The sequence below is a fragment of the Corythoichthys intestinalis genome, chromosome 22 (assembly GCF_030265065.1).
Source record: "Corythoichthys intestinalis isolate RoL2023-P3 chromosome 22, ASM3026506v1, whole genome shotgun sequence".
In the NCBI taxonomy this organism is placed as follows: Eukaryota; Metazoa; Chordata; class Actinopteri; order Syngnathiformes; family Syngnathidae; genus Corythoichthys; species Corythoichthys intestinalis.
The window spans coordinates 34,765,673-34,786,004 of record NC_080416.1 but is presented as its reverse complement, the minus strand read 5'-3'; the positions used below and the strand labels follow the sequence as shown (position 1 = coordinate 34,786,004).

At 40.6% G+C, this 20,332-nt stretch overlaps 2 protein-coding genes across 5 annotated transcripts in view; one reads left to right on the top strand and one right to left on the bottom strand.

The window, feature by feature from the left end:
• Positions 1-6,370: 6,370 nt before the first annotated feature.
• Positions 6,371-17,512, bottom strand: oxsm (3-oxoacyl-ACP synthase, mitochondrial). 3 transcript variants are annotated; one of them, XR_009061856.1, is made up of 3 exons: positions 12,110-13,899; positions 7,593-11,561; positions 6,371-7,521 (listed from the first exon to the last, which is right to left on the bottom strand). XR_009061856.1 is itself a non-coding variant. In XM_057827568.1 (3 exons), exons 1-3 carry the CDS (start codon positions 17,500-17,502, stop codon positions 11,159-11,161), a joined length of 810 nt encoding a protein of 269 aa, XP_057683551.1. In that variant the 5' UTR covers positions 17,503-17,512; the 3' UTR covers positions 6,371-11,158. The 3 variants fall into 3 exon arrangements, 2 of the variants coding, with proteins under 2 accessions (XP_057683551.1, XP_057683550.1); XM_057827568.1 differs by adding an exon at positions 17,457-17,512 and having other exon boundaries at positions 6,371-11,561; positions 12,110-12,470; XM_057827567.1 differs by having other exon boundaries at positions 6,371-11,561.
• The window catches only part of ngly1 (N-glycanase 1), a 31,879-nt gene continuing 25,010 nt past the window's right edge, over positions 13,464-20,332 (top strand). The window contains exons 1-3 of one of the 2 annotated variants that reach the window (XM_057827565.1): positions 13,464-13,663; positions 14,512-14,626; positions 17,912-18,097. In XM_057827565.1, the coding sequence (XP_057683548.1) occupies positions 13,563-13,663; positions 14,512-14,626; positions 17,912-18,097 (402 nt within the window). In that variant the 5' untranslated portion in view covers positions 13,464-13,562. Of the gene's footprint in view, positions 13,664-13,686; positions 14,131-14,511; positions 14,627-17,911; positions 18,098-20,332 lie in introns of those variants that run through there. The other variant, XM_057827566.1, reaches the window with a different exon arrangement.

Here is a 20,332-nt window from a genome sequence, read left to right as displayed (position 1 = left end):
ATACTGTATTATATATATATATATATATATATATATATATATATATATATATATATATATATATATATATATATACACACGCATAATAATGTTAATACAAAGGACGACAGTTAACTACTTTGGCCAGGTACTTTTAATGTTGCCAAATTGTCAGTTAAAACAAATCACAAACTACCAACCACCACTAAAGTGGAGCACAGAGAGCAGAACCAACACATGTCTTTATCTGTTTCATGCGGTGTAGACCAACACAGGTTAAATAATAATGGAGCAGTGGCCTATACTACGAACCGAGTTCAACCTCCCCAGAAGTAATCCAGTTTACCATCGGGTAACCGGAGTTGACAAAACCTGGTTGTCTAGTTTGTGGTCAATCGGTGCTACGACGCTGATTATGAGGTTGATTAGTCGAACCTGTGTCAACCCAGTCAGAGTTACTGCGCGTTCACATAAAAGGGGGCGGTGACCAGAGTCAAACACTACTTTTGACGACGGCACGGGCACCTTACTTCACGGAGGAGGAATGCGCGATGATCATGCGGAATTATGAGGAATTAAAATCCACCCTCACCGCGAAATCCAACACCGCTTCGACGAGTAGAGCGCAACGGGTCTGTTGACAGCGAATTTACAGATCGTGTGATTTGTGAATGCGTCAATATGCCAGTTTACTTATGTCCATGAAAAGAAATAAAGCCTGCTGTCAGGACAATAAAATAAGATTTGGGACATTAACAGTAAGAAATAATTGTCACGCATCACCACACGAAACAGGATGATTGTATGTTTAGTCCCCTTGACTGTACGAATACGTATGTTCTTTTTTTTAGTTTGGACCTAAAAAATCCAGCCCGACCCGAGCCGAGTCCAATCAATAAACTTGATTTGCAGGCCCGAGCCCGACAATCCCCCCCCCAAAAAAAATTATGTCATATTTGTGAGGACTCAGGAAAAGAAGGAAATGCGGGGATGCCATGCGTTGTTGCGTAAATAAAAGCCCGTGTTTTGTAACGATTTTTCACAGTTAAACAAGACTGTAAGATGCATATTCAATAAACATTTATATCTTTTATATTTGTGCGTCTGTCCTATCAGTGGATTTGACATTTAATTTAATCTCCTCGAGTTGGCAGAAAAAAACGCAAGTTTTCTCAATGTTTAAATAGTCTACATATTTCTATGATTATTATAAATGCATCAATTTGAAGCGTTTCCATACCCCACTCCGAATCGCACGGCATACAGTGTTCTTACGCAGATATTCAGCATCACCGATGGAATACATATAGTGTCCCTGGCGAAAGAGCGCACGGACAGGCACACACAATCTGCGCGGTTGTGAGGGCCTGACTCGGCGGGTTACATTAGTGACGTCTGCCTAGATCAGTTGGCACAGGTAAAGAATTCCCTCAGCTGAAAATCTATATCTTTCATGGAGAACATCTTCCGGGTACGCCAGCGGATTCTGGCGGTCCCGAAATACCCGTGCCCTCCGGAGAGAGCCCCTCACAATCCGCGCGCCAATGTCGTATAGGTCGTCCAAGTACGCTGTCATTGTCAGGAGGACACGTCCGCGGAGGAGTGCTGTTTAAATAGAGCGTGGTTAATTGGAATCATGATGTTAAGCAAGATCTAACTCTGACACGACCAGGTTTGGCGTGTGGCGTGTGTTGCCATGGCAACACTTCTCGGTTCCAACATATCCACCTTTCGTAGTCTCGCATAGCCGCGAACTTACGTCGCACGTGATAAAGTTACTCTCGAAGTTACCCTGCTAAGCCAGAAAACCGGCTTCGTAGTATAGACCACAGATCTCATTATCACACGCAACCATGTCATCTTTGGTCTCCAGACCACAGCAGAGGCACCATAACTGACGTCATAACTGACAAATACCGATCTCTCGCTTCCTTTTCAAGCTTCTCCACATAAGGAGTCTTGTCGTTCTTCTGGCTTTTTCCCATTTTGATGTGACATTCGCGTGGCTGCTTACCCGCAAAATTGTCAACAAAACAAACGTGACCGGGGCGGATGTAGTCCAGTGGCCTATACTACGAACCGAGTTCAACCTCCCCAGAAGTAATCCAGTTTACCAGCGGGTAACCGGAGTTGACAAAACCTGGTTGTCTAGTTTGTGCTCAATCGGTGCTACGACGCTGATTATGAGGTTGATTAGTCGAACCTGTGTCAACCCAGTCAGAGTTATTGCGCGTTCACATAAAAGGGGGCGGAGAGCAGAGTCAAACACTACTTGTGACGATGGCACGGGCACCTTACTTCACAGAGGAGGAATGCGCGATGATTAAAATCCACCCTCACCGCGAAATCCAACACCGATTCGGCGAGTTGAGCGCGACGGGTCTGTTGACAGTGAATTTACAGATCGTGTGATTTGTGAATGCGTCAATATGCCAGTTTACTTATGTCCATGAAAAGAAATAAAGCCTGCTGTCAGGACAATAAAAGAAGATTTGGTACGTTAACAGTAAGAAATAATTTATCGCGCATCACCACATGAGGCAGGATGATTGTATGTTTAGTCTCCCTGACTGTATGAATACGTATGTTCTTTTTTTTAGTTTGGGCCTAAAAAATCCAGCTCGACCCGACCCGAGTCCGATCAATCAACTTGATTTGCAGGCCCAAGCCCAACCCCCCCCTCCCAAAATTTTATGTTATATTTGTGAGGACTCAGGAGAAGAAGAAAATGCCGGGATGCCATGCGTTGTTGCGTAAATTAAAGCCCGTCTTTTGTAACGAATTTTCGCTGACAAACAAGACTGTAAGATGCATATTCAATAAACATTTATATCTTTTATATTTGTGCGTCTGTCCTATCAGTGGATTTGACAATTTAATCTCTTCGAGTTGGCAGAAAAAAACGCAAGTTTTCTCAATGTTTAAATAGTCTACATATTTCTGTGATTATTATAAATATTTACACAACGAAATAACGCTGGAAAGTCCGTTAAATATATTTCTTGTATGAGAGCAAAGCTCCGCATTCGTTTACATTCAGCGATTTCAACAATCAATTTGAAGCGTTTCCATACCCCACTCCGAATCGCACGGCATACAGTGTTCTTACGCAGATATTCAGCATCACCGATGGACTCATGGAATACATATATTGTTCCTGGCAAAAGAGCGCACGGACAGGCACACAAGCTGAGCGGTTGTGAGGGCCTGACTCGGCGGGTTACATTAGTGACGTCCGCCTCGATCAGTTGGCACAGGTAAAGAATTTCCTCACTTGAAAATATGTCTTTCATGGAGAACATCTTCCAGGTACGGCAGCGAATTTTGGCGGTCCCGAAATACCCGTGCCCTCCGGAGAGAGCCCCTCACAATCCGCGCGCCAATGTCGTATGGGTCGTCCAAGTACACTGTCATTGTCAGGAGGACACGTCCGCGGAGGGGTGCTGTTTAAATAGAGCGTGGTTAATTGGAATCCTGATGTTAAGCAAGATCTAACTCTGACACGACCAGGTTTGGCGTGTGGCGTGTGTTGCCATGGCAACACTTCTCGGTTCCAACATATCCACCTTTCGTAGTCTCGCATAGCCGCGAACTTACGTCGCACGTGATAAAGTTACTCTCGAAGTTACCCTGCTAAGCCAGAAAACCGGCTTCGTAGTATAGGCCACAGGTCACTGAGATACACGAAAGATGGCGGCTCAGGTGGTCGTGATGACGTAGGTGACAACAACCGATTGGCTGACATACTGACATGATGAGCAAGGATAGCTAGCTCTGTTTGGTTCAAAATAATGCCCGTTTTCTCTCCCTAAGAGAGTTGGCTGGAAAACGGGGGACTGAGAGGTGTGGTTAGGAGCCTAACCCCTCTCCGTTTTTTTGGAACAATAAATAGAGGGGGAAAAAAACAAGCTTGATGAATTAAAGGGGCAATGCAAGGGAAAATTGCTCAAAATTTTGTATGGCTGTCAGAATGGCACTGCCGATAGTCTCCGCCAAATTGGATTACCGGACATATTTTCTTTCAGCCCACCTTGCCCTTGACCGACTGTGAGAAAAAGGGGATCTTTGCAGTTGAAGTTAGAGAAGTCAGCATTGCTGTCCAGTCCAGTCTAACAGAGACCCCTCTTGGCTATTCATAGTAACTTTACTGGGCTCATGTACGTAAAAGTGACATGAAAAACACAAAATTCTCTTTAAATAATTTCTCCTAAATGTGTATTTTACCTATATATTGTTATCATCACAATGATTTATGTCCAAGAGCCGACTGCCACCGTTGAGTAGGTTTTATTCATTTTCAAGCAACGTAAACAAAGTCTGAGCTGCTCCAGCTTTTTTTGCTACTTCCTGTCTCCAGTCATGTGAATTTGCACATTAGCTAAATATTTAGTTTCAAATGTTTCCAGATTTAACATTTAGATTTAGTATTGAAATATATATTTAAGATTTACATTTAGGATATATATTTAACATTTACATTTAAGATATACAGTATATTCAACATTTACATTTAAGATTTTAGGATATGAATTTAAGATTTAAATTAAATATTTAATTCTTGATTTAAACAATCAGGTTCAATATTTATTATTTAAAAATAAATATTTAATGTGCTAAATAATGTTGTAAATGTGTAAAAAAAAAAAAATAATAAAAAAACTAAAATTTTCACACATTATGAACACTGTGTGGCGCTAAATGTGAGAAAATGTTGTAATTTTCAGCATGTGCTGCTTTACAAAAGGCATCCCATATACGTATACTGTATAATGAAATGCACGCACAAAATGCAAAAAGATAATTAAGTCGAAAATACATTGTACTTTGGATACAAGTTATGGCAATATATATATATATATATATATATATATTTTTAATATATATATATATAACTGTTTTTTTTTTCTATCCAGATGGAGAAGTCACACCTTGCATATATTAAAGTCATATAGGCACCTCTGAGTGAACTTCGAGTCAAATTCAAGTATCTCGAGGCCGGGGCGAGTGTCCTCTATTTTGGAAATGAAATTATGGTCACCCTATCATAGCTCAATATTTAGTCATTTGTTTGCATGTTTAGTACTAATACTGCTACTTCAGCAGAATGGTTTTGCTTACCACTAATGATACTAATAAGTAACTAATAAGAATCTAAATAAATGCACAGAAAAAATATATACTTGAAACTCAGCTGGAGGAAGTGAAACTGAGTGTGTGTAGTAGAAAGTGAATAAACTCAAGAAAGGAATCCCTCGTTTGAATGTGGACACCCGTAAACACTGTTAGAACAACAATGCAGGTTTAAAGCAGGCTACAAGCATCATTTATTTGCTAAATGCCAAACATAAAATTAGCTGTGTAGTGTGTGTGTCATGTTGTAATGTCACCAAGCAGGCGTATTCATATTGTTGTTGTATTTTTTATATACTGCATTTATCACTTGCAGCAGCAATCATGTCTCTTGCTATTTATATAAATATATAAGTAAATACTGTATGTACTTACGTAACACATCCTCAATGTTTTTCTTTTATTAATTCACATTGTTCTAACGAGGCAACCGGGCTGGCAGTTACATTGCTGCAAAAGGTGCCCTTTTTCCCCTCTGAGCACCTACCCCATTGTTACATCTGATTGGTATAATGGAGTCATGTGGTTATTGTTGTGATGTCTCATTGGTGAAACTGAGACAGCCACAGTCCGCATCTCTGGCAAAAATAAAGTGGAAAAATTGAAGGACTCAAGAGTTGGCAATGTAAGACCACTTGAGCCAATTGGTTCGAGAAAGAGTTCATTTCTCGAGCTTCATGGGAGCATGGTACCCCGTACTGGTCAAGTGTATGATCACAGTCAGTTGTTGCTCAACCACAAGACTGATTTATTGTTTTTTTGTATGTGTTTGTTAGTTAGGAAGGAATTAATTTACAAAATATTGTTTGACCAAATCCTCTTTGTATAGATTATCACATATGTATGTACAGTGATCCCTCACTTATCACGTTAAGTGAAAAACCGCGGAACAGGGTAACCCCCCCACCCCCATTTTCAACATACATTTTTTTGTGTATCTATAATATCAATAAGTGGATATAAAATCCTATAAAGGCATGTTATCAACAGAACATTAAAAAGTATTAATATTAGGTCTGTCAAACAATTAAAATTTTTAATTGAGCTAATCACAGCTTTAAAATTAATTAATCATAATTAATCGCAATTCAAACCATCTATAAAATATGCCATATTTTTCTGTAAATTATAGTTGGAATGGAAAGACACAAGACGGATATATACATTCAACATACTGTACATAAGTACTGTATTTGTTTATTATAACAATAAATCAACAAGATGGCATAAACATTAACATTCTGTTAAAGCGATCCACTGATAGAAAGACTTGTAGTTCTTAAAAGATAAATGTTAGTACAAGCTATAGAAATTTTATATTAAAACCCCTCTTAATGTTCTCGTTTTAATAAAATTTGTAAAATTTTCAATCAAAAAATAAACTAGAAGCTCGCCATTGTTGATGTCAATAATGACACAATTCTCATGGTGCTGAAACCCATACAATCAGTCGCACCCAAGCGCCAGCAGAGGGCGACGAAACACACACACAAAAAAAAAAGTAACAAGTGGACATCACACTGTGCTGTCATTTTAATGTTTGAGCGGGGCATGTGCGTTAATTGCGTCAAATATTTTAACGTGATTAATTTAAAGAATTACTGCCCGTTAACACGTTAATTTTGACAGCCCTAATTAATATAAACAACATACATAACAATGTATAAATAATACTGTACATTCTCTCATAGGATACCTGTGTGTGTAAATGTTCATAAATACGTAGATGAAAATCAAGTGTACATAAATGTTTTTAGAACTCTTATTCTTGTAACAAGATTACTTATAACAAGATAAAAAAAAATTCTGCGATGCAGTGACTATGTGAAAATTGAGTCGCAAAGTAGAGAGGGATTACTGTAAAAAATAGTGTGTAGTGTGTGGGTGTGAAAATGATTCCCCAAATGGTATTATCATAATACAACAGGTTGCACATTATTTTTTTCTGAAATTGGCATGAACGTAATCAAGCAGAGGACAGTAAAAGTGTAACTTGAACACTGATGTACACTTGGTACAGCTGGGCAGCGAAGCTTCGGACATCATCATTTTCGGAACCGGCCCTAAATGAAGCGAGCCTCGGCACACGCTTCACAGAAATTTCCAGTCATTACTCGACACACGCTCCGAAGACTCAGCGCACCTCATTACATCATTAAGTAAAAAGTATTGCGTGGTAAAACTACTCAAGTACATTTTTCTCAAAAAGTTACAGGATTAGGATTCGGGGAATGGAGTGGATCCCAGAGTAGACTCAAACCCGATGTGATGATGAACAAGACAATTTATTAGCAGCAAGATCAGGAAAACACAATAGTGGAGTTTTCCGCTTATTGTGGTCGAGCCAGTGTGAAGCGATGCAGCTCGGAAAGGTGACAGGCGTATAATCCGAGAAGCTTGCAAAAGCAGGACCTGGGGCGAGAGCAAATACAGTAAATCGTGAGCCGGTGATCAGTTCAACAACAGGCATGAAAATCTCTCACCTTTCGACGAAATTTGCCGTTTTAAAGTCAAAAAGGGCAACCTACGTGAATTGCGTAGATCCGAGGAGAAATTCTTTTTGGGAGGAGGGGGGGTCGGGAGGTTTTATTTATTTATTATTATTATTATTATCATCATGTGATTAACTTACTACGTAAACTGATCGGTTCTTTAAAAAAGGTGACACGGACAGTCAGCAAATCCCTCTAGATGCTTCGCTGACGAGAACCAATCATCGGCCCAAGCTGCGTGCCATTATTCCAAACGCGCACACTCCTTACGTGAAACAAGGAGTGCTCGGCGAGCCTTTGGTTGCAATGCAAAGCTGCGAAAACAAAAAGCAGGCCTTATCCACACCGGGGCAGACCAGAGCGCAGCATACACACTTGCCTGTATTTGCCAGCAGATTGAATTTGGTGAGTAATGGTTTCAATCGTTTTCACATTTTGCGATATAAAAAAGTTAATGCCATTCGTTGCAGCTTGCGTTGAACACTGCCAGAGCTAGCCAAATCTCCCATGAAAAAAAATAGCTCCCGTTAAATTGGCGTCAAGCTTGTGTATTTAGCGGTAATATAAACGAAGAAACACACTGTTGAGTCAAATTAAGCGGCATGCTCTCGGATTAAGGGGTCGCCTCGCATCGCATCGCTCCCGTCGTCCGCCTTAGACGCGTTATTTTCGGCTGGGACTTGAGCTGACGGCCGGTGTTGGCACAACACCGGCCCGACGAGTGGTGGGAATGACTCTTGATTCTTAAAGCTTTTCAGAAATACAGGGATTCCTCGTTTTTCGCGGTTAATGGGGACCAGAACCCGCCGCAATAAGTGAAAACCGCGAAGTAGCGCCCCCCCCCCCCTTTTTTTGTGTGTGTGTTCAATGTATTTATTCAGATTTTACATTGGAAAAAAGATACATATACATAAGACGTTTTTTCACTTTTTTCACCAAAGTATCATTTATAAATGGTTTTCAAGCACTTCAAAATGTAAGAATTATGATAAGTTTTGAACATGTTACTGCCCCACTGAATTATTTCTAAACAAGAATAAAGTAGTAAGAAAATGCTTGGCTTTATTAAATGCTTCATACTGAGTCTACTCAAACCCTCTCAGGCTTTGTTAAACGGCGATTGACACATGTGCAAAGTTTTTCTTTTTATATATATTTTTTTGTTTGAAGCAATTTATTTGATTGAATAATAAAAAACACAAATGTCCTAGCCAAAATGTGGCCCAAACACAAAACATTACTTCAATGGAAAAATTTGTTTCAATCAAGAAAAATAGTTTTCAAATGCTTTTTTTGTCTCAAATTTATTTTTGCAATCAAAAACATTTTTTTTATTGAAGTGACTTTTTTGGGATTAAAAGTATAACTGTATTTTGATTGAAGCAACTTTGTTTTTGATAGAAGTAACTGTTTTTCGATTGAATAATAAAAACACAAATCTACCTCCATCGTTATTGAGAGAGAAAGAAATTAAGAAAGCTTTAAAACTAAAAGCCACCGGGGAGTCTGTTTTTTTTTTTTTTTTTCTAAATATTTATATTTCATTACATAGACATGCCTCGTAGGGAAAGGAGATTGAGGGATAAAAAAAGGAGTTGGATGAGGCTGCTAAAGGCAGTGGATACCTCATCAGCTGGGTGAATAGCAGACCTGGTAAGAACAGGTTTGCTAGGATAGTCGGATATTAAATACAATTATAAACACAATTACAATGTTATTTTTCTATAAGATTTTATGTCATTGCTTTATTAATCATTAGGTGCTAGAGTTGTTAAGTATGGATAATGATGAAATAATAGTTTTGAGAAAACTGTGCTGTTGGTGGCTCAGTGACCATCTGATGTGGTTTGTTCTCAGATGAACAAGTTGAGGAAGGAAGTTTTGATGCAGAGGTTGAAGGAAGAAAAGAGGCAGACTGACTGAGTCACAGCCAGAAAGTGTGGATGACAGTTTTGATTTGTATTCACTGTTGCCCCCTCCCAATTAAAGTATGTCACAGTCGCAGCCAATTATTATCTAAAACTGGTTAAAATTGAAGTTATGTTGTTTTAAGGTGTATTAAATACTTGTTCATGTGCCCCTTTTGATCTACGAGCACCCGCCCCTCCACCGGTCTCTGCACGGCCCTGCTGAAACACAGTGTGGGTCGACAGAGCTCAATATTTTGTTGGGGTGTACAGTGTACTGGAACATATTTCCTCCACTCTCTTCTCACTTTTTTAACCCCTGACCCATTTTCATGCCTGCAACAATGAAGACTGCGGGCTGCAAATGACGTAGGAAACAGACTAGTTGATCGGGCGACAAGCTGGCAGCGTCCACTGGCTGACTGATTGTCATTACCGGCACCTGTGGCCACTCCACCTGTCTGACGTCCAATCTGCAATCAGATCAAAACACGCACACCTGCCCGAGGTGGGCCAGCTCTCAAGGCCCAAGTACACTGCATGCGTGATCGTTGCGGTTCCGATCCGGTTCAGTGTTGCCTGCGTGCCACGCAGTCCGTCAAAAACAGGCAAATCATACCGGCTGCTGCACGGCTGCGGTCCGCCAACCTCGTCCCCCCCAGTGAGATCTCGCGTGATCGCGCGCGATAATGTGCCATTTAAAACAACGAAAAACACACGGAGTCTATACTCATCAGAGAAGCAGAGAGAGAGCACATATTTTCTTTGCATATTGATATTTTAGTTAATCTGGAATTAAGAGACAGACATGACTGAATCAGGACAGAAAAACACACATAACAGGACACCTTGCAGCTTCCTTTTTTATATTGTCCTTATAGAAAGGATCTGCTGCATCATAAATGATTTTGTGGGTTTCCACCTCCACGCTCGTGTTTAAACTGTGATTAGGCACCTGGGCTGTTACGTCCAGGCCCAGCTCCGCCCATTTTGTCGGATGCCTGTCCAGCAAATATAGAAAATAGCCTAAAATAGAACATAGCCTATACCATCCGGCGGGCATGCGGTGGTTCGCAGTCAAGCCAGAGCCGGACCGGAAACGCAACGATCACGCATGCGGTGTACTTGGGCCTTAACTGTTACAGCACAGGTGTCAAACCGATTCCAGAAAGGGCATAGTGGGTGCAGGTTTGCTTTCCAACCAATGAAGAGGACACCTTTTCACCAATTAGATCTTTTACATGTGTAATCAGTTAAACTTTGTCAGGTGCTGCTTGTTTCAGCAGGAAGTTCATTGGTTAAACTCTCTGCGTGTTATCGATTGGAACAAAATCCAGCACCCACTAGGCCCTTTCTGGAATCAGTTTGACACCTGTGTGTTACAGAGTAAATGTAACTCGTTATTACCGACCTCTGATAAGTACTTTCCATTTCTGATATACTTTGTAAATCTGCGCATGTCTAAAAAATTTGTTCCCGCCAAAAATGTGATGTACGAACACATGATCGGATCAATATTTTTACGGTCCGTGAAAACAAGGTATCCGATCATAAATTTAATCCAAATTCTGATCGGATCAAAGACATTTGTAGCCTATCAAGATGATTTAATGCTCAAACCGTCACAATTCATAAAACAGTGGACACATTTTAGATACTGGCAATGCAAAGCGTGGCATTTGTTCCTCCAAATCCAAATGAGTTTGAGAGGGCAATCCTTCTGCCCAAAGTCGGCCACGGCTGCGCGACGCACGGAACATAATTGAGATTGAACTCTGGTTCGGTGCGGTCCAGATTTAGTGTCGGAGGAAGGACACCGTGGTAACATGCCAGAGCGGTGATTGCGGTCTCCAGCGCTCCCGCAGCTCCGAGCAGATGTCCAGTTGCTCCTTTGGTGGAGGACACAGCCAGGCTTCCTGCACTTTGGTGAAAAAGCTTCTTAATTGCAGTGTTTTCCGCTGCATCACCCAAAGGAGTAGAGGTGGCGTGGGCATTCACATAAGACACATCTTCAGGTGAGATGCCAGAATCTTTAATGGCAGCTGACATGCATCTGTGCAGTAATCAGGAAAGTAGTATGATTGTCTTGTATTGTTTGCACACCCCCAACAGTTTATTTAAAGTGTATCTTTGGCGGTCAGCTGAAAAAAATATGCTGATGCATATGGTTTAAGAAGAACTGCAACCAAATGGGTTTATGCTACACTCGTTTGTTAATTAAAGGGGAAGTTCAGAATTTTTGACATTATGCTTAATCTTCCAAGTTTAATTAGTCGGTGGAGTCGATTTAAACAAATTCCATGCAGTTTGTCAGATATTTGTTAGTTTCAGAGCTCCGGAGTGGCTAAGCTAATGCGAGTCAATGGTCCCATCTTGGCATGTCAGTAAACAAACAATATTAACACATCTAACATTGTCAAATAAATTGAAAATGCAGTCAGTCTACCGCTTTTCGAGGGCATACAGTATATCCTCAAGCTGTCAATTTCTTTAAAGAAAAAGTTGAAGACATCCTTAAAACCAGAGCGATGAATGGCTTACATTCTTTACAAAAGAGTAAACCATTTCAAGATGAGCTATAATGACCTTATGCTGAGTTACCTGAATGCCCCATCGCCATCTGCAACGGGTGTGGTGATGTGGTTGGCATCTCCTGAGAGTCCATATCCCAACACCTCAGCATACATTTTGGCTCCACGTTTGATAGCGTGCTCCAGTTCTTCTAGCAGGAGTACAGCGGATCCCTCACCCATCACAAAGCCGTCTCTCTCTGGATGAAACGGCCTTGAAGCAAGTTTGGGATTGTCATTCCATTTAGTGGCAAGAGCACGAGCTCTTGCAAATCCAGCAATGGCGAGAGGTCCAACACAAGCGTCTGTTCCGCCTGTAACCATAGCAACGGCATCACCGTGGGCAATAAACCTTGCAGCATCCCCAATAGCATGCGCGCCAGTGGTGCAGGCTGTGGAGACAGAATGGTTCGGCCCCTTTAAATTGTGCTTGATACTGATGTGCCCAGCAGCCATGTTTACTAAAATACGAGGCACAAAGAAAGGGCTAATCTTCTTGTAGCCGTTTTTTCTAAAAGCTAAAGATGTAGATACTATTTCATCCAGTGACACCATGCCCATGCCAACAGCTACACCGGTGGTGAGTTGTTCATGGGAGGTTTTAGGGTACCATCCCGAGTCTTCCAGGGCAAGCTGAGCAGCTCCAAGTGCCATCACAGTGGCTGGTGACATGCTATTGATCTCTCCGCGAGATGCAAACATTTCCTCCTCATATTGTCCTTTTGCGATTCCTCTAGGGACCAACGCCGCTACTTTACATGGAATACTTTTGTATTCTTCTGAATTGAGAGCTACAATGCCACTCTGCCCCTTTATAAGAGCTTCCCAAGGTAACACCGTCCCTATACCCAGAGGACATACTAGACCTATGCCAGTAATAACAACCCTTCTTCGTTTCACAGTGCTGTGCCACCTAAAAGTCTGGTTTAGACACACGGGCATAGGAGTTTTAAACATGAGCCTTCCACTCTGTATTAATTGGAGATTACCCCAAAAGGACCGCGATGAAGAGAGCATAACGACGTATTCCCGTGCCTTTAGTAGATTTAAACTCGGTGAAAAACAGACAGGGCTGTTTTGTTTTTGTTTTTTAAACAAAAAGTACGTTTAGCCGCTGGTGTTGTTGTAATGCTTCACTTTCGCTTCCACTGCCGCTGTTGGTTGTGTTCAGGCAATCTTAGCAAATGCCAGTATCTTCCAAACGTAAATTAATACATAACCCATCAAACATACACTCTTATGTGTAAAAAAAAAAAAAAAAAAATTTTTTTTTTAATAAGCATTCCGAATCAATTTTTTTAAATGACACTACACCCATATCAAACATTATTTCAGGCTGCAAACCACTCAGGCGTCATTGGGACTGCTATACTCAAGACCCAAAACAGAAAGCTGCCACTGCCAGAGCCAAGGTAGCTAGCAATGAACTCGGAAGACGGAGGAACTATTAACAGTAATTAAACATAAAAAACAAAACTACTATAATGGCGTTGTCAGCAGCGGTTAGGATATTATGTGAGAACTCAAATGAAATCTTCTTTGACGTATGTAAGGTATTACTTTCATACGCCGACGATATTTTAAGGTATGTTTGTTAATAGAAGTGCAGTACTCACAACACTATGGTTTACTGTCGAGGGACTTGATCAATGTTCGCATATCAACTATCTGTCTTATGGTGCCTGATTTTAAACTGCATGTCCATGTTCCCGTTTTCGACAAGTTTAGTCAACATAAAACCATATATATTTTGCTGCTCGAGCCAAACTGAGCTGACCTATGTGCTCCAACGATGGACTCAATATTCCACAATGCACTGTATGTAAACAATAGACCAAGCACAGATCAGCAAACTGAAGAGTAGACCAATCAGAGATCGTTGTCTGTAATGGAAGCTTGCTAATGATTTTGTAATGGGAAATCTTTACACTTTCCCGACCTTGAAATACCCAACGACGTTAAATAATATTAAAATGCATACGAAAATATACTATAATCTTCATATCGAGACCTTTAAGTTTAGGATTTCCCAGATGCATATTTATGAAAAAGGCAAGGAAATGTGCAATTGCTTTTGAGACCATTTCTGTCATCTTGGCCGATTAGAAAGGTGTTTTTAAAAAACAAACCAAAACAAATCTTTTCGAGTTTATGTCATGATGAGGGTAACTTAGTTCGAATGGATTAAAATACCAGTATAAGAAACATTAAACCATACTTATTTGTTTATTTATTCCTTATGTACAGCATCGACTGGAGTAACCAAAAAAAAGTCACCAAAAAAAAAAAAAAAAAAATTCCCATCAAAGCAAGAAGCATTAAAAAAAAAAAAAAAACCTGACAGCCTTTTTCCGCCAGAGGGTGTAATTATTTTTACTTGTACAACTTCTTTGTAATATGAAACTATACTAACTGAATGATCTTTTTCACCAGGCATCCTAATGTGGAAAAATATAGATCAATACATATAGACAGTCCTACATTCTCTGGTAAGCTGCTGCCTATCAACGGTGCTGTGGAATGCCTCTTTGAAATGGGCTTTGTGGAGGTAAAGAGTTTTACTGTTTCTTACAAAGTGTTTGAATGAATGCTTAACGCGCAAATCTTACTGTTAATACAATATATGATGATAAATGAAATATATATATAAAAAAAAATGAGATATAGCGCTCTCAAAATTAATGGATTAATAGACAACTCTTTTGCTAAGCGATTAATCATTTTGAGCTATATCCTAACTTTTAATTGTAGAGATCCTCTTATTGCAGGTCTTAAGTTTAAACCGTAAACATTTTGTATGAGTTCTGTAATGAATGCGTACTGAGTATCTTTGGAGTAATTAATCCAACTAAACCCAGAGTCAGCTGGGATAATTTCCAGCAGCCCCACGACCCTTCTTGCAGGTAAATCAGGGGTGAAAGTGGTAGAGAACACCGTTCCGGTATAAAATTCAGGAGCGGAGGTGCTTTAAACTCGAAAATATGACGGCAACTGTCAAACCTCGTGTTAAAAAAAACAAAACTGTCAGGTTTCCAAACATGCATCAACAAAAGTACAATCTACCAACGTCAGATTTACATACAGTTCACAATTCTTAACAAGCCTAATAAAGTGCTTTTGTAGCATCATCCGATTCCACCGATATTGATCATTTATTTATACCACATGCGTACATTCAGATGACAAGATATAAACTTGGCCTGCAAGCAGGACTGAACGGGCCCTCGCAGTTTGGCGCAACTTTGACGGTACGCAGCTCAGGGTGGTGGAATGTGCTCGAAACTTGCCTCTTTTTGTTTTTTGTTTTGTTTTTTTATTGTGGAACCTCTTTTGTGTTGTGGGCATGGCTGACGGAGATGTTTTTGTATATCCTGAGATGAAAAATGCATTTACACACCCAGGTGAAAAAAACCCTATTTAAGAGGGTCCGACAAAAAAGGAGACGCTACTGAGCTGTGCAGCCATGCCCTTATTGAAAACCAAAATGAATCATCTAATTGGGCCAATTTGACAAAGTGTGCCAAATTTTGTGGCTCTATAAGCTGACTAAATCCATGAAGATGTCCATTTCCGTTTAATGGCGAACAAAGCGTCATCATGGCAACAGACAGCGACATGTGGACACGGGCCTTAAAATCTGGTTTTACAAAAGTTCTTGTAACTACACTGCCCAACTTGAAAGGAACTGGACATGTATTAGTAAAATGAGTGACCTTCCGTTGCCACTAGTTGGCGCTGTAGGGTTGATGCAAATGACCCCTACAAAGGGTACGACTCTTATCAAGTACGGGAAGTTTGGCACAGATATGTTGTATATCTGCCAAGTAATGACTGTTGGAAATTTGTGGTGAGAAAAAATGGCGACAGTCATTTTCACTTTCCTGTTTGGAAACATCTGCTTCAACAAAACCTCAATATTTTTCATCAGGCACCTGAACACATGTCCTAAGGCCCTGATGCAGGTTTGAGGTCAACTGATGTTTTTTTCCCTTGGAGGAGGAGCCTAGTAAAAAAATGGCATTTTGTGTTTCCAGCTGGGGGCGCCAGGCCTAATGACTAATATTTCATTGCAGTCATGTTCAGGTTGGGATACCTCTCATACATAGCAGATATGAAAAGGACTGAACCTTGCATCAGGGAGTTCTCAATCACTTTCTGAATTTGTGGTGTTGCCAAAAAAAGGCTGACTTTGGCACCCTGCCCAGGTCAAGCCAATGAATGGAAACTCATCATTTTGATAACTTAAGATTTCATTTTTCTCATGAACAGTTTCACCAATTTTCAGGGGGATCCAACTAAGTCCCGAGGCGCCAATGTCTCAAATGTGCACCCTGCAAATCGACTGTCTCAAATGTGCACCCTGCAAATCGACTTAAATTTCACATTCAATCCAAAATACCCGATTTCCTGTTGGGTTTGGTATATAGGGCCAATAGACTTTTTAGTGCAGTTTTCCACAAGGTATCGACTCCCCGATTTTCTTTGCTCTACGTTGAAAAAACCTAATAGGAGAGGCCTTTTTGACAATCACAAACTGGTAATTGATTCAAATTGGTCCAATTCGGCCTGGGAGGTTGTTCTGCCTGACAAGCACGTTGTAGCTCATTTATACTGTACATACAGAATCACATCCTTTATTTTTCAAACTGGTGATTTTGCACTCCTGCACTTGGCTAACTTTTGTGTCCGCAGTCACATTCGTTAATTCACCACCTCCGTCTAAATGGAATGGACGTCTAGCGGCGTCAATGGCAGTCATTGAATTAACAAAGAAGTGACCAAAAAAATCGCCCAAAAACCAACAGCAAATGACCTGAAATCAACAGGTAAAACCCGGGAATGCCCCAAAATCATCAGGAAGTGACCAATGAACAGGAAGTTTAATGGAAATGCCCTAAAACTAGCAGGAAATGACCCTGAATGTACAGAAAGTGACACTGAGAAACCCCAATATGGAAAGGAAGTGGCGCACCCGTAAGTACCCTAAAATTACAAGAAAGTGACCCAAAATTAAATCACTGGTTTCCACTGACAACAATAAACGTCCAATTGACTTGAACTGGGATGACTGGCTGTGAATATGGATATTTTGGTGCCATTTATGGCGCTAGACTGGGAGGGGGCGAATTCGTTTATTCGTCACCTACCAGTCCAAATGGATTGGACGTCTAGCGCCATCAATGGCAGCCAGTGAGTAAATTTATTTGGCGAAAAATACAATGGTTGGAAGATGATATATTATATTCAACACATGATTACTTAACAACAAAAGCCTCCTCCTCAACAAACTCATCATCAACAATAATTTAGATTTTTTTTTTTTTTGTCTCACAAGATTAAATCTCCTAAAATCAAACTCCTCTCCCGTATACTCTTACATTGACAGTCCCAGATTAGGATGACAAGGCGGAGGCATTGCTTCATCAGTCATTCATTCAATGCAACTGCAATGACAGCATGTAGACCAGTGGTGTCCAAACTATTCCACATAGGGCCGCAGTTGGTGCGGGTTTTTGTTCAAACCCATCATGAGGACAACCTTTCACCAATCTGTTGTCTCACAAGTGTAATCAGTTGATTGCAGTCAGGTGCTGCTTGTTTTAGCACAAACGTCAGTGGTTAAACTGTCTGTGCTTGATTGGTAGGAACAAAAACCAGGACCCACAGCGGCCCTTGATGACAGGTTTGGACACCCATGATGTAGACATTGCTCTATCAAACACAACAATTATTTTGTCTTAGAATACAGTAGTTTGTTTAAAAGTTGGGTGCAAGGTCAAAAACTGCTTTTTCAGTCTTGTGTGTGTTTTCCACCATATATTTGAAATTCTAGGCAGACACACATTTGGTATTTCCCAAGTCTGCATCATTGTACCAGCTGAAGATAATCAGAGAGTCCATAGCTGCACAAAGAGCCCAGAGACTTGGTGGAGGGCAGCATGACCACCTTTCGACTGAGGCGACTGCAGAAAGACAAACTTCATCAGACTCGTCCCTTCTTGATAATCCATCATCACAGGTAATCTTAAAGAGCTAATAAAGAGTTCAAGTGTAGAACATATTACTCAATGAAATTCCATTGAATGCATCATTCAATGTCTCAAAAAGAAAATAAGAAAAAAAACTTAGAATTGAGCGCGTAGTTTTGGAGTTACTGCCATAGCAACACCTTAGCAACAGGGACGCTCCTTGCTGCCAGCCTCTGCCTGATGACGTCAGTTACAGAACGCCATGCCAGCACTCCATTTACGGAAGTGAAGCTATCCTCGCGTTAATTCACAACAGTTATCTCAACCTTAAAATACAACACTTGCGATAACCATTTGGTTATTTCGGAACTGAAGGGCACCTCGGAACGTGAGCCTCACAGGCTTTAACCAGAATTTCATTAACGTGAAAGACCTTTTTGTGGATTTTTCTCCCAATTTGCGACTCCTCTCCGACGATGTCCGGCACAAGCTTGCTACAGCAGATCTGATGTGTGATTTTCAAAATAAAGCAGGTAAAGGAACAATTTGTATTTTACGTGCTATTTCAGATGGCTTATGGCAAATAGTACGTGAATAATGGACTATTATGTATTCATTTAGATGTCAAATTACACAAATTAAAAATTGAAATGGATGTTTAAATCTTTATAAAATACTCATTTGCAAGGTATGGCGGCTTTTATTGTGGCAGTGCTCCAGAATCTATGATATGTATCGGGGTTTCCCCTACATATAACACATTGTTGCGCAGCGCCACACCAAAATAAAAGGTGCCACGTCTTGCAAATGAGATTTTTTTTTTTTTTTTTTAAGACTGTTTCAAACTAGTGGCAGCCTAGTGTAAATGGTTCAGCGGCAACCTATTCATTGTGTATTGTACGTTATTATGCGCCGCCACCTTAAGAGATGGTGGAGCTGTGACGCAGGGGCAAGCGAGTAGGAAGAATGGGAAAACGGGCGATATAGCGGTCGCATGTTGCGGCAGCCCGCTGTTATTTTGTTATTGTTTTTCTTTATTATTGTTGCCACAATAAAGTGGGTAGGCCAATAGCGACTCCTCTCCTTCCCCCCATCCGGGGCATTACAGTATTTTGGATCGGACTTTTCGGCGAAAGTGAGCGGTGGACGGCAGTCTTGGATGGAACAGAATGAATTTGCACCGAGAGGCGGGGCCCAAAATAGAGCGCCGCTGTGCTAACGTCAACAACAGATCCAATAGCAGAGGGGCGTGCGTACTTATACCTGTGCTAACAGGCTGTTTCAGCTGACGGATACGTAATCATGGCTGACGAAACCTTGATAGATGCGTTTTTTTTCCAAGTTTTGTGAGCTCTGGAAGACTCGAAAAATGACTGCCATACCTCTCCTTGCTAAGCTAAGTGATACCTCGATGTGCTTTCATGTGGAAATGTAGTTCACGAACAAAACAAAAAAAAACATCTCACCGAAACTAGTAAAACTCTTTAAATGACTATTTGAATTTCCCCCCCACTCCTTGAAATGGGTCCGTTAACAGAAGCACTATGATTGTTGCGGTAATGTAGTACATACTAATTTCAATTTCTATTTATTCAATCTCACATTCATATTTACAAAGTGTACATCTCATAATGCTGAGCTAGGATCATGTGTGAGTCTGGTCTCCTTAAAAAGCTACTCAAAGCTTATAGCCTGGAGCCTTCGTACATTTAGGCAATCATAACAAAAATTATAAGAAGAGGAGAAAGTGTGATTTGTCGCATATACTGTACTCACCCATGCCACAACTGGACCTGACCCAGGCCAAAGCAGGAGTTTTCCTATGGTTGAAGCAGGGCTTGCATATGCGGTGATATAGGACACATATCATGAATGAGATTTTTGTCTTTTTCATTTTAAGTGGGCCATTCTTTCAATAAGCCATGTAACTTGCTTGATCCAAGGTTTTGAACATGCATGATACTGGTGTGTGTGTGGCCACAGCGTACACATCTGACGTTGCTTAGTTGTTCGCAGTGTGCTCAGGGAGCTTTGTGTCTGCTTAGAAACATGAAAAATTAGAAGGAACATTGGGCAGAACAAAAGCTGTTGAAGGACACCATGAACAAAATCTGCAACCTGCAACAAGCTGGTATGAGAGGATCTACAAAGGACAGGAAGCTTGGTGTGAATAGATCACCTGTTGGAGAAATTATTAGAAAAGGGAAGGGATACCCAAACAATGATAATCCTTCTCGATCTGAATTTAAAATTTTCCGGAGTGCAGTTTGGTACAGTTCAGAGAA